The 15835-nt window shown below is 34.4% G+C and overlaps 1 protein-coding gene across 2 annotated transcripts in view; it reads left to right on the top strand.

The window, feature by feature from the left end:
• frmd4a (FERM domain containing 4A) overlaps positions 1–15835 on the top strand; it is a 129337-nt gene that overhangs the window by 16745 nt on the left and 96757 nt on the right. The window contains exon 1 of one of the 2 annotated variants that reach the window (XM_052581636.1): positions 10823–10972. The exons of the other annotated variant lie outside the window; for it this stretch is intronic. Coding sequence (XP_052437596.1) covers positions 10940–10972 — 33 coding nt within the window. The 5' untranslated portion in view covers positions 10823–10939. Of the gene's footprint in view, positions 1–10822; positions 10973–15835 lie in introns of those variants that run through there. 2 annotated transcript variants of the gene reach the window in all.

The raw sequence follows: 15835 nt of genomic DNA, 5'->3' as shown, positions 1-15835 counted from the left end.
ACACTTGAAAACTGATGAATAATCACTTATTTACAGTTAAACATTTTTATATTTAATATACAAATATACATTTAATATACTAATTTAACATGCTATCTAATATACTATATGATATTTTTATATACAGTCATAATATCTATATAAAAATATATATACACACACACACACACACTCACAACTATATATTTAATATACTCATTTAATCATTTTAGTATACATTAATAATTAGTTAATATATATTTTTATATAATATAATTATACATTATGTGTGTGTAAATATCATTGCTGATAAAAGTGCACATGCTTTTCTTGTAGCACTTCTATTGTGCAGTAGATGTTTGAGATGCAGCTGAATATGGTTAGTGTTCATTAGCTGAATGAATCCAGTTATTTCAATCCAGAACCAGGACAATGTAATTTAGAGAAAACGGTAGAGAGGATCAATTACTGATGCAAATGAACCAAGCCCAGAAAAATTAATTAGCCAAGTCCCACTAGATGGCTCCCCAATCCTGAGTCCTGACAGATGTTCCCATCTCTGTTGCCCTCTATTCCCTCCATGCTGCATGTCTTTTCCTGCTCAGCTAAAATAAGAAATCGACCTCAGGAGTGTGAGGTGTGTGTGTGTCCCTTGATGATTGTACCGATTGTGTGACCAGATGCTGGTTTAGATAACTTATTGTCGGTTATCTGTGGGAGTTTGTGTGTAAACCTCTGCACATGAGTGTTGGATGAGATATGCTTATGATAAACAGAGAAGTGGTGATAATTACATGTTCATGTGCAGCCTTTCTCGATTTCCTTAATGATGCATGCTTGCAATGTCATGACTTTAGCGTGTAAGTGTGTGTTGTTGTAACACGCTACATTGTGCTAACTCTGAAATGAATATACAGTATGTGGCCATCACAGATCATTAAGCTGCAGCTCGTAGCATTTAAACCGTTCAAGTTCCTCTTTGTGTGTGGTCTTGTTTTGGGAGTGTGTTTCCATCTGTCCGCTTGATTTAAATCATTCCAAATCCCTCTGCCCAAGCTCAAAGGTGAAAGGTCAGAAGGGCCAAACGAACAGTTTTTTTGCTCCTGTTTTAAGGTCACTTCATCTCTAAACGCACCCTGGGGGAGAAGTGCAAAAAACACGTGAACAGCATACAACCATCTTAAGACAGTCCTAATAATTACTATTTTGGTTATATATAGTGTTATTCTGAATGTGAGCTGATCTGAGCTGGATAATGAACTTAAGATGTACTGAACTGATGAATAATTAATTAGCTAATCTATTTGCATACCTGCTTAAAAGAATATTTCATGCTCAGAGGTTGCTCTTTTGTTTCTCATGAGGCCATATGCAGTTGAGTTTCTGAACTTAAATGAGACCGAGTAAGAATACATAACTTTTTAGTATTATTTAGTAATATGTATTATTTATTTTATATTTTCAGTTTTATTTTTTTAGTTTAGTTATTTTTGTTTAGTTTTAGTCATTTTTATTGGTTTTTGATTTCTATGTTTATATTTAACTTTATTTTTCAATTATCCTTTAGTCATTTTAGCAACTTATTTTAGTTTTTTTTTTTTTTTAAGTAAAAATGTCTTTAGTTCTAGTTAGCAATAACAACTCTGTTTAAAAAATGAATTTAATCTCTGATGGATTTAATGAGAAATTTGATAACGCATATCTGACTTTTGATAGCATATTTTGACCAGTCTGCACCCATTTGAGATTTCTATTGAGACACATTGTTAGAAAAAGCACCCATCTGAGCAGCAGGAAACTTTTCCCAAGTGTTCACTTGATTTCTATTACAACTAAAATATGAAAGATATTTTATCTTAGTAAGTTCACATACTGTACACTACGTGTGCCAAGTTTACAATTTATTTGCATATATATTGTATAATATGTGATTTTTGTTTTCACTTTTTTTACAATATTTATCTTATTAAATCTATTCACAGACACCTGAATTCAACATCTGTATTCTGCTGTCTTATTCTCAGTATTTAGTGTGTGTGACACCGACTGCTGCATTTCTCTAGAGAAATCCTCTTCTGTCAGAAACAATGCATCACTGCATACCCACACACACACACACACACGTGTACAGTCTCCAGGGTGTTGTCTAAGAGCCTGTGTGTATATAAAAAACATGTCAGCGATGTGTAAGGTGCGTGATGCGTGTGCCTGAGAAGCTTGTGTGACCCGTGGAGTGCTAAAAGACATTGTAATGCTGGACTGAGTTACAGTGGCAGTGCAGATGTGAAGAAAAGTGTTACTGCTTCAAATTATAGCAACATATCTATTTTCCAAAGGACAAGAAATGGCTCCATAAAAATGATAAGTTAGGTCTGGCTCTTGAGCTCTGGCCCAGACACATATTTCATAGCAGGGATTCTGTATGTGGCTTTTCATTCACAACACAGGCCAGTTACTACTGATCTATCTATCTATCTATCTATCTGTCTGTCTGTCTGTCTGTCGGTCTGTCGGTCACTTCATCAGTTGTCTGTTGTTGTGTCTATCACTCTGTCTATCGACTTTAAAATTAAAATTCATTTTAATCCTGTGTCCTTATATTGATGTTCTGCATTCTATTTCTTGCCTCAATTAAAGTAAAACCATTGTCTGTGTTAATCAGCAGCATCTGTAGCTTGTACTGAACCCGGGCCATGCTTACAGTATCTTAATATTAATATTAGCAGTGCACTCTGAGTCTGTAGATGACCAGGGATAAAAATCCTCTGCTAATATAGAAAGTAATGCGAGACTATCAGGGGAGTGATATTTCATTATGCTCTCTTTTATCTCCTTAAATGTATTGCAATACTCGCTCTGTGGGGATAACCGTAATCTCTCCGTTATGGGAGGGAATGATTTCTATTAATTGAATCCTCTGGTACTCAACGACACAACATGACATGTGAAAGCTCTGTCTTCTCACAAAGTCTTTCTGTGTTTCAATACTGCAGGGGATGGAAATCAGGGCTCTTGCACCCCGTGAGTCACACACTTTGAGGTTTGAGGTTTGTTCTGGTGGTTTAACACAGTGGTTTTCTTCCAGGACCCAGATTTTACATGGGACAGAAGCTGTACTGTATTGATCTGAAGTAAACAGGTGTCCTTTACATTAAAATTTATTAATATGATCATAAAGTGCAAAAAGTCTAAGCTATATGCTACATTATTGACATGACAAAAAGAGTGAATAGGAAAATGAACCATTCTGTAAATGCATAATCTATCAAACATGCATCTTGAAAAATTTGGGCAAAAAACATGGAGTTTGTTTGGACATGAAGCCTTTTATTTGTAATAATAATAAAAAAAAAACTATAGATTTTAATTAATTAAAATGATCATAAAGTGCAAAAAGCCCAAATTATATGCTACATAACTTACAATACAAAAAGAGTGAATAGGAAAATTGACACTTTTGTTAATGAATCTAAAAAAATATATATGAAAGTTTGAAAGTTTGATTGACATGCAGCCTTTTAATTATAAAAAAAAAAAAACAGCTTAAAATAAAACAATTTGTATTAATATGATTGTAAGTTGCAGAAAACCCAAATTATACACTACATTACTGGCATGACATTTTTTTTTTCATAATAATTATTTAATAATAATGTTCATTCATTTTGTTTATTAATTAATAAATAATAATATTTGATAAAAAAAAGTCTTCTAGATTAATTTGTGCAAAAATATGGACTTATCTTTAAAGTCAAAGATAAAATTTGACCATCCTAATTATGCACAATTATATACTTGAATTCTCTAATTTGCCTTCAGCTGTTTTTTTGCAAACCAATTCCTTTTTTTTTTTTTTTTTTGGTGGCGACCCGCCAGTTAAGAACCACTTCTTGTTCGTACAATATGCTTAAAAACTGACTGCATCTGCTAATGTAGTGAATTAAGTGATGACGTTAACCGTGCATGGAGCAGAGATGGATTGCGAGCCTTTAAAAGGGAAAGAACAGCTTGATAAATAATGTTTTGCTATTAGCTGAATGAATGGACGTCACACAGAGCAGACACTGCTGGCTGTCCTTCTTTTGTTTGTGCGTGTGTGTATTTGTGTGTGTATTGTGTGTGTTTGTCCTGGCACTGGAGGCGGGAGAGAGACGGAGATCAGAGATGACGGACAGACCGCGCTGTCTTGCTTCCCGCTTGTTTCCTGCTGTCTCCCACCCCCACTAACACAAAAAACCAGAGAGAGAAGTGAAGAAGAAACGCAGATGCAGCCATCGCTGCTTGCCGTCTGGAAAGCCAGGCAGGGGTTGCCCCTGACGACAGTTGCTAGGCGACTGCGGAGCGAGTGACTTCATACTTCAGTGTTTGCAGGGTCTCCGCACACACAGGGAGAGAAAGAGAGAGCGCAGCGTGCAGGACTTGCTTTACCGGGTATTTTCGTCACCTTTAATGATATATGAAAGCATGGCCTGCAGCAACACGCTGTGATATTGCGTGAGTGGGTATTGCAGAAGCATGAATTTCTAAAAATTCAACAAAAAACACAATTTGTCATCAACATGGCGTTCTCACCTCAGAGCCATGCAGTGAATCCTCCTCTTACTAATTGTTAAAACTTATTTATTTAAAGGATTTTTCTTGCATATAGTGAGTGGCAGACCCGGAAATAGAGCTGTAGTGGTTCAGATGTGCTCCATCCCCATCTCACATTTCAATTCTGTCCATTTCAGTGAAAATACAAATCTGAAGCCAATCAAATATGACATTTCTGAAGGCTGATTAAGAATGCCATATATATATATATTTTTTTTATATAGATGATTTATTATATTCATTTATTATATATTTGTATTATAATATTTACATTTTTGCAGTCATGTAACACTTAAAATTAACAAAAATGTTCCTAATGTATTTTATAATATTTTAACCGCGGAATTAATTTAGCATTTAAATCTAAGTATATTAATTAATTAATATATATTTTTTCATTTTATTTTGTAATATTTTGTTTCATTTAATTTTTTATTTAATTAATTTATATATATATATATATATATATATATATATATATATATATATATATATATATATATATATATACACACACACACACAAAATAGTAATTGAAAAAAGGTTTAATATTGGTGCTTATTAGTTCTTTGGCAGAATTTTTATATTGCTAAATCCTGGCTTTATTCAGTTTTACATATATAAACTACATATAGTTGAAAATAAATGATTAAGTAATAACAAAAAAATGTTCACCTCCTGTAAAAAAGGTGCATTAGCCACAGTCAATCCACCTGAAAATGAGTGTATGATTCACACACTATACTCACCACACCTCATGTTCAAATCCCAGAGTCGCTCCTGTGCTCAAATTAAAGTGATCAGAGAGAGAGAGAGGGTTGACCACATCTCTATTGTATATTTACTCATAGCCATCAGGGATATGAATGAATGACCAAAGTTGTGCAGGGATTTCATCATGAACTTCAGATTGATTTGCTAGTTCATACATGTGTGCTCCACACAGTGTGTTGAAACAGGAACAGACATGTTAATGCTCTTCAAACAAGCCTGAAGCCCAAATATCAGCATCAGCACCCAATCAATCCAGCAGTGCAGTTATCAATAACACACACACACATACACACACACACACACACCCTAGGGTGGGTAACTGCTGACAGATATGACATGTGCTCGTCATTGATCATCACTTTAACACATCGATTCTGCCACTGCTCATTGTTGTCTCTGGTTGCCATGGCACCATGTTAGCACCATGGCACTAGATAGTAATTATACGGTAATGATTGCTGTTTTACATATCGTTATTTATATGGTTTTCATAGGTATCATTTACAAAAAATCACGGTATCAGCACTGAGTTGTCCAGAAATCTAAAGGAATACTATGGTACTTCAGGTGAATTAACTAAAATAAATCAGAAATAAAATATAATATAAATATTAGATGAAAAACTTTGGAATGGTACCATGGCAAATAAATGTAATGAGTTAAAACTGAACTTAAACTAAAATTTGAAATAAAATTAATTTAAATCCAATTACTAATAAAACAATAAAATTAAAAATGACAAAAGCACATAACAAAATTACTAAAATGAAGCTAAAACTAGTAAAAAATAATACTGAAATGAACATTTTAAAAATGAAAGTAAAATTTTTAACATTAAAATTACACATTATAAAATGACTAAAAATGTAACTAAAATATAAAAATAAAATCTAATACTAAATATTAAAACTATAATGGTATATAAATAATAATGAACTCCCACTAACATCATTTTTAAAATGTACCTGTATATTGCCAGTTCTTAATAAACATCCTACTACACACTGTAAAAAATTTCTTGTTGTTTTTACAAAAACTTTTTGGCAGCTGTGGTTGCCAGAATAATTTTGTAAAAATACAGAAAACTGTAAACACATTTACGTCAAAAACTGTTAATTTTACAATATAAAGCTGTAATTTACAAACAAGAAAATGTGAATATAAACCAGTAAATTCAACAACACACAAAATTAAATCTGTTTTGTACCTTGAAAATACTGACAACCACCATAATAATAAAGATGGTACTGAATAAGAGAAAGCCACATGAAGTATCAAAGCTCATCACAAGTAGCTTCACCACAAGCAGAAGTATATATTAACATATAGAAGGTGCACATTTATGGAAACACAAAACACCATCATGGTAACACACGTGATACTTAAATAATGCAAAAAACTTTCATTAAGCAACAGAAGATGTAACATAAAGCTCAAATGTACATAACTGATAACAAGAACTATTTAAAAACTTGATTATTTAAACAAAATACTTTCAAACGTGGAGTGTCACGCAGGGAATTCTGGGAATATCAGTTTACAGTTTTAGACTGTAAATTATACATTGATTTGTTCTTTTTTTTACTTCTAAAAGCTGTATAATTAACAAAATTTTACTGTAAATTTACATTAAATGCTTTGTTAGATCTTTTACAGTTTTTCCCTGTATATAGTACGGGAACTTACTGTTAACCTATTATCAGTTTTTTTCCGTAGCGTTTTTACAAAATTTTACAGTTAAAATTACACTTATTTTTTACAGTGCATATATTTGTAGGAATACTCTCTCAGCAGGAGCAAATTAATTAAGCTTTTACCAATCCTACAAATATACCTAAAGTGACATCCACAATGAATTAATAAAGAAGTCTTAATTCCTATCGAGACCTTCAGCCGAGATGGAAACGCTCTTTAAAGGGATTGGTCTGATGAATTCTTAATTGGTTCATTTTAGCTTGTTATGTTAATGGCCACTAATTGATGATTACAGCCATTAGTCCAGAGCTGTCCCACTGTGAAGCCTGTTTCCCTGTTGTTTCCAGGGGTGAAGAGCCATTAGCAGGATCCTAACGCTCTATAGATCCTAATGAAAGCCTTCAGCAGACATACTTAGAGAAAATTATACTCCTCTGTGTTCTCCAGCCTGAATCTGTCTGGATATCAGAGTCAATATTTACCCAGAGACACAATGTTCAACCCTCCATTGCCATGTCAACCACTGATGATGTAATGCTTCATCTTTTGTGTCTTTCATAGGGTGCTCTGTGTGTTTTAAGCAAACACATGTCATCCATCACAACACTGAGGGGCTGCGTGAACTGCTTCATCTCTATGCATGGTCCAAAAGGAACACTTGCCAAACACAAGCAAAATTTGTCTTTGGCAAATGAATACAATTTATTTACAGTGGTCATGTAACTGGCACATGCACACATACACATACACGTGCACACACACATATGCCCTTTATTTGTATATGAGTAAAATATGTAAGTATACAAAAATATGGAACTATATTTGTTTAAAAAAATGTATTGGTGTCATGTTTACTTCTTTACATATTTTGTTAATTTTCTCTTTTTTTGTCTTTAAACATTTCTCAGATTATTTGTATATTTTTTTTTAATTCTTTTATTTCTTTAATATGAAAATATGTCTGGTAAGAAATATTTATGGTCAGAACTTTCTCATTTTCTCCTGGTGTGTATGTGTGTGTGTGTGTGTGTGTGTGTGTGTGTTGTTGGTTGTGTTGGTGGTAGGATGTTCCTTAAACAGTTTAACACTTCCTGTCAGCATGAGGATTGATGAGTTTGTGATTCGTTGTTGACACTGAAAAAAAACTTTGTTGGTTGAAATGCAATTTGCTGTAGTAAATTTATGTTCATATTATTTGGCTCAGTAAATAGCTCTTTGTTTATTGAGTTTGTTGTAGATATTCTTTGGCTGGTTCAGTAAGTGGAATGAAAGAAACTCAATTTCTCCTTTACTTTGTACTCATGATTTGTCTGTCCTAATGTAGTTTTACAAACTAATAAATTAAGGACCCTTAACTGACAGCAGACCTTAAGTAATTCATTTTATCATATTTACATCATGTATATATAAATAATGTACCTGAAGCATATGAAAAAATGTATGAAGGATGCATGAATTGTTCATAAGTTTGCATATTGCATTAGATACACTGAAAAATGATTTCTACTGCTTGTTTTATTTACTTTATTAGCTAAAGCAACACAATTGCTATACATTTTTTTCCTATCTTAAATAAGATATTGTGAAGAATGTTGGTAACCAAACAGTTGTCTGTAGCCATTAACTTCTGTAGTATGGAAGTCAATGGCTACCGTCAACTGTTTGGTTACCTACCTTCTTTTGTGTTAAACAGAATAAAGAAACAAAGTTTGGAACAACTTGAAATGACAGGATTTCATTGTTGGGTGAACTATCCCTTTCATTTTGTGCACTTGCCTTAAAAACAAATAGTGTGTGTTTGTGTTGCCACCTCACATGAGTTACAAATCTCATGCACTGAACTTTAGAAAAGAAATACATAAAGGTGCCGTTGGAGTTTTATTGGCATGTACAGTATGATGAACAATAATTCTCATTTTAACTGCTTTATAAACTGTAAATGTCACGGATATATAAACGCTGCACTGGTTGGTCCACAGGTCATATGTCATGTAAACAGAGCGATGGCAGGTGCTTTGACTGGTGAAGAACAGAGATTAGTTTGATCTCTGGAGAGTTCATTGATTTCCACACTGGCCTTTGAAAGGTCAGGGTGGAGAAAAGCCTCTGAATTGACAGAAAACGACCCAGTACAGATTAAACAGCAGCTCCAGAACCATCAGACAGAAAACAAGTGGCTTTTGGAAAGTGGAATTCATTGCATGTTGTGAGCTGTTTTAGCGAACCTAGAGAGGACGTGGAATTTGGAAGTGTAAATGCAAGGACGAGACAGTCGCTGTGGTGACCGTGATGCATGAATCTTAAAAGACAGTAAAGTTGAGTGTGTGTGCATGAGGGAAAACTGCAAAGGAATAAAGAAACTGCTGCTTAAACTCATTAACGCATCTGTGACATTTGAATGAAGTGAAGTGATACACTAAAAGTCCCAAATGTGTAGCAGAGGGAAATGTATCTGTCAGTAAAGCTACAAACGTGTCTGTTCCTGTTTTAATTGATTCTGAAAGATCAGGCTTGTGACAGCAAGGAAATCTCTCAGATTTGAGAATCGGGGCTGAGGCTCTAGGGACAGCAGATGAGAGGAATCGCGTGAGTGTGAGTGTTAGGATGTGAGATTCTGATTGCGTTTATGAGACCGAAGCTCTGTGCTAAAACCTAGTGAGCTGACTTACTGCCCTACATAGTGAGCATACTAAGTTGAATGGAATCTTGACACTGATTTAGTAAATAGTGCTCCATATATCTGTATGAAGGCCTCATGACCCACAAGTCATGGCAAAAATGTATTCTGAGTTAACGTAATGCATAGCACAGTGTTTTAATTTATTTAATGCAGCATTTTTAATCTAATATAACTCTTTTTTGGTATTTCATGGAATAATCAACATATTTACATTGTTCATCATCTTGCATTTAATATTGCCCTTGAGCCTGTTGCTAGTGCATTCTGGGACACCCTTCTGATGTATACATGTGATTTTGGCCAAATTAAAGCATTAACACTTGTGATAATTTTTATATACAGTATAATGTATTAGATGATTAATATGCCTTTAAGATTTTCAGTGTTTATGTAAGAAATGCATTATGTAAAATTGTACTGTACTATTGTGAAATATTATAAAAATTTTAAATAACTTTTTTCTACTTTAATATGCTTTAAAATATAATTTATTCCTGTGATGCAATAATGAATTTCTATTAGCCAATACTCCAGTCTTTAGTGTCACATGATCCTTCAGAAGTCATTTTACTACTGTATAAATATATGACTATATATTATATATGATTATTAATGTTTGGAAACTTTTTTGCCTGATTTAATATTCTTTGGAAACTGTGATACTTTTTTCATGATTCTTTGATGAATGATAAGTTTTATTTTAAAGATTGACTGATTAATATTTTATTGAAGAAATTAATTTTATTCAGCAAGGATATATTAAATTGATAAAAAAAAAGTAAAGATTTGGAATGGAGAAATGTTCATTTCACCCCAGAGTCCAAATGCCCTTCTGCAGCAGTGATTTTGAAGGAAAGTGGAAAGAGAATTGCTGTGTGTATTAGTTTTTTATATATTGGCTAATAATGCTAGTGTTTGTTTATCTCACACACACACACATTCAACAATGCAGCAACCTTTTCTCAAGTACAAACTCCTACGGTGTATGAACACACACACACACACACACACACAGAGGCTTTCCTGCAGGAGTGGGGGATGCTCTAATGTTAAGTGTGTGCGTGCATGTGTGTGTGTGTGTGAGAGAGAGAGTGTCCACCGGTGTGCGCCCAGAGCTGCGCTCATTGCTCAGTGAGCGTGGACCAGTTTGGATACGTTACCGGAGCGATGATGGCCGAGTAAAAGGATTGTGGGTATTCTGAGGAATGAGCAGAAGACATGGAAGGGCTGCTTTCTCCCATGCGTACACGGGTAAGTGCTCTGGTTGCCGGGGGATACGGGAAAAATGCTATAGAATGAGAGGAGGGAAAGAGAGTGCCGGTAAAAACATGGGTTTATAACGTCCCGTTCTGCCTGGAGACAGCATATAAGAACAGAAAGCATGAGATGAACAGATTAAAAGGATGTGGTCACTTTATTTTAGAATTTTGGAGGGTTTGTTTACTTGTTTTTTGGGAAGTGTGGGTGGCTTCTCGTATTCATGCTAGTATTTTTGGTCTGATTGAGAGCTAGTGTTGTGGTGGATGCCAAATTTAGAGGTAGAATTTCCGAACAGCAAGTTGAGGTGAAGTCTAGGACAGACTTTAGCGTATGTGTGCGTGTGCATTTGTGCACTTGATGCTGAATGCAAATGCAGAGAAAGGATGAAAAAAGAGAATTCGTCATTCGGTCGTCGTCTGCTGATGCAGGAATTTAAACAGGCATATTGAATTCATAAAGGTTTTCATTTGAGTCCAGTGATCCGCGTTTATAGAAAGAGTCAACCTGTGACATTTCATCTCATCTCTCGCTGTCTTTTTTTTAAGCATACTCCATCTAGCTCCCTAAATGTGTGTGGTTTTATGTGTGTGAGCACATACTGGTGCTGCAGGCGGATCCAGCAGTGGTGTGTGTGTGGGATTGAGTTTATAGAAATCATAATCATACAGGTGATGCATCCACACAAGCCTTGCCGATTTCAACAGTGTGGAACTTGAAACTTGAATGCCTTAATAAATATGTATTAATGTTTCAGAGGGAATTGGTTTTGATGAGATTTGAAAAAGGTTATGAGAAATAATTTCATGCCTTACAAATACTGCAATACAGTAGGATTCAATTTATTTTTTACCATCAGATCCAAGATGCCTGAGACCTCTAAAACTTTTTCAATTTTGCTTGTTTATAAATATATATATATATATATATATATATATATATATATAAGAGAGAGAGCGAGCGAGAGAGAGAGAGAGATTTTTATTATAAATTTATTATACTGTTTAAACATTTTGATCATAATTTTTTTAAATGAATAAAGTTGATTATGTTCATCACAACACCTGATGATTAAAATTTCAGTAAAACAGTAATATTGTTGAAACATTAATACTATTTAAAATGACTTTTTATATTAAACGTAATTTATTCCTGTCTTTAGTGTCACATGATTTTTCAAAAAGAATTCTAATATACAGATTTGCTAATCAAAAAACATGTTGTCTTATTATTAAAGTGTTGTGCCCATTGACATTTTTGTGAGAACCATTTTTTTTTTCAGGATTCTTTGACAAATGTATAGTTTAAAATAACTTATTTGAACTAGAATTTTTCAAATAAAGCAATTTATTGTAAAATGCTTTAAAAAAAAAGTCTTACACCAAACTTTGAACAGCTGTTTATACAGTATATTAAGCTTAGAACTAATTCAAATTTAATTAAATTTAAGAATTTTTGGTTTGTCCTGCCTTTGCTTTATTGACAGCAGCATGATATAAGTAGAATTCAGATATTAGAAAGAAAATGTGATCATTCTAATGGTCATCTGTTCAATATAACATTTGTGACATAGTGCATAATGTATATCATCGTGTGTGTGTGTGTGTGTGTGTGTGTGTGTTTACATGAGGCCAACAGATTACCAGCACAGCAGGATGTTTGTTCTGCTTTCTAATATAAACCATTTCAAACTGTTTGGCTTTAGGAGAATTCCATTTCATTTAATTAACACACATTATTTACAAAGTGCTTCTTATGATACTGTTGACTGGTCTTCATCATAGTGTGTGTGTGTGTGTGTGTGTGTGTTTGGTTGTGTGTGTGTGTGTGTAGATCCACCACTGTATTGTGGTGCTGAGGCAGCAATTGTCAACAAGTCAAGTCTAGCCATGCATGATAAACAGAAATGGAGACAAAGGGAGATAAAGAGATGTCAGCAGTCATGTCTGATGTGAGCAGACAGCAGAATGTAATACATTATTCCTCAATCTTAGTCCGCAGGGGTTTAAGAGTCTCTCTTTAGAGTTCTAGAAACACACTCAGTAGAAAGTGTATTGTATTCGATCAGCACCAGTGTTTGCCAGCACATGAAACCCTAGTGAGCTGCTGCCCACCTCATAAAGCTTGATAGACGCTCCTGAAACGAAGGCTGTTCCCAAAGGTAGGAGGAAACATTATGTTGCCTCGTTTTTGTTTTATTCCAAGACATTGCATGGATCCTTGTGGAGAAGACAATTCTATAGTGTATTGCTATAGAGTGCTGACATAATTTAGTAGGCCAACCTGTAAGTTAACATTACCCAGGTTCCCTATGGGACCAGCAAATAGAATAGCCAGAAGTAAAAAGCTTTTTCTTTTTTTTTTCTACACCAAAGTCACATGACCACCACAAAGCTTCCACTGTTTCAGTGTTTATTTAAAATGCACATTTTGGAAAGTTTGAGTTAGAATAGCTATGGAAGCAGACTAGAGAGTAAATGACTTTTTTCTTTTTCTTTTTATCATGACATTTAATGTTTCTGACAGCCTCTGTAGACCCATTTAGCTGCTTGTTATGACTTGCCTTTTTCAAGACACATAAAAGTCTGAAATTATATTACAAAGTGAGATATTACTGATGTATTTAATTGTAGATTGTGAAAATATCTTAAGCTTCTGTTACCCACATATGTTATTTCCTGCGTTTAACTAAAAGCCCATTCAAAAAACCTGCTGACATCTGGAAGTGGAACTGGAAACTGAAGTCAGCTAGAGCAATAATGGAAGCAAAATAGGTTGTGATACAGATTCATATAAGATTCACATTTTTGTGACAGTTTTGTGAAATGTTGGTCTAAAACATGCCAATAAATGAGGCTAAGTATGTTTGATTCTGAGCATGAACAAAGTGTCTTGCTTTTTCTCAGCTCTCGTTGTTCATGTGTGTGAGATTAGGTTTGTCTGGCTCCTTAATGTATGTATGTAGGCCAGTGGATCAAAAACGAGAAAAATTCTACGTGCTGACCTACACACACACACACACACACACACAGTGTATCTTAAGCTCTAAGTGATGTGTAGGAGTAAAGACAAGGTGATTTCTATCAGTTCCATTAGACTCAGAGTAGATCAATGAGCAGATGTTATCTTGGATTACATGTCAGAAGCTATTGAAGGGAGCCGAGGGAGAGTGTGTGTGTGTGTAATTAGACTTTAATTGAGGGATGGGTGCTAAAGATGTGCACAGAATGCTGAATTTCCTCAGTCATTCGTCGAATAAATAAATGTAAAATCAACCTGTTAGGGATAGTTCACATGAAAATGCTCATTCTGTCATCTTTTATTCTCTCTAACCTGTGTGACTTACTTTCTTTTGAGTGCTATATTTATAGCAGAATGTCCCAGAAGCCCTTTTTCCATTAAATTGAGTGGTGACCTTCTGTCAGTCAAGATTTAATAATGACAATTTTTTTTTGTTTAAAGCTGCAGTCGGTAACTTTTGACGCTCTAGCGGTTAATAAACAGAACTGCTTGCGTCTTGCGGAAGAACATCGTAGCCGGAACTACTTCTCTCTGTTTATGTCTATGAAGAATCACAAAGGTACTGGGTTACTCCGCCGCGGTACCCCCGAAGCAATCTAAAATAGTCCGAATATAAACACTTATTATAGGTGCACCCTAGTGATTCAGGACAAAAGCCAAAAACACGGTTTGGAAAATGGATTCATGGTGTACTCGCTTATTATATACATTTTTGTACATTTTGAACACAAACAAAGTTAAGGACCGCAGCTCTGATTGGTTGTTTCTTAACGGGAGCGATGGAGTTTCTGCAAATGGCAATAGGAGCACTGGGAGGAGCCAGAGGAGCTTGATTTGTTTCACAAATTATCTGTCTCATATTCTACTGTCAGGACAAAATGACAGGTTTAATAAATATGTAAAAAATATTTTTTTACAAAAGTTCCCTACAGCACTTTTAATACCATTTTAAATGTAACACTTTTTTGATGCTATCTAAATGGGCGCAACATTTAGAAGAAAAATTGGAAATTGCGATTGAAAATGCATATATTAAATGCATTTTATTATTATTATTTTTTGACGTATGTGTGACCAAAACACAGCCATTTTTACATTTGGCCCAAAAAAATAAAAAAGATTCTACATCACTATAATAAAAATAATAATATAATAATAATAATGGTAATTATTATTGCAAAAAAAAATGGAATTATAAAAATAATGTAATACTTCACCGGTAGTTGGCAAAAATCTAGTATTTCAGAATAATTATAATATTTCATTTTAAAGTGCAACTGTAAATGTATAATACTAATGTTAATGGCTGTCTATTTTGACACAAACATTCATTATAGAATAGAGCAGCTTTGAACTTCTGTCAATCATCTCATTGGTGTTCCTGGTTGGTGGTGAGTGAATTATGTCATGTTACATCAACTGCAACAGAATACTACAGTTGAGATTTTGTGTGTGTTTGTGGTGTCATTAGTGTGTGTGTGTCTCTGTGGTAAGTGGCATTACAGCTGCCCATGCTAATACTAACAGATGGACCAATTAAGACAGAGACCCCCAAAGCAAAACCAGAGAAAGAGACTGGAATTTCTTTGGCCCAGACTTCGATCTACCCCACTGGCAGTCTCTCCATCTCTATCTCCTCGTAGCTTCCTTCCCATCTCTGTTAATTAACAGGAAAACAGCTGGTAGGATATTCCAGGTCAAAGAAGAGAGCAATGGTCCAAACCTGAACACAAGTTAAGAAACAGCTGATTGAATTACTCAACCAAATAACAAAAACTAGCGCCATCTCTCTGTTGGTTCTCCTGTAAAAGAGCAAACTATTAGAGCGTAACAGGC

Source organism: Carassius gibelio, chromosome B18 (assembly GCF_023724105.1).
Source record: "Carassius gibelio isolate Cgi1373 ecotype wild population from Czech Republic chromosome B18, carGib1.2-hapl.c, whole genome shotgun sequence".
In the NCBI taxonomy this organism is placed as follows: domain Eukaryota; kingdom Metazoa; phylum Chordata; class Actinopteri; order Cypriniformes; family Cyprinidae; genus Carassius; species Carassius gibelio.
This window is presented reverse-complemented; position numbering and strand designations above follow the sequence as displayed.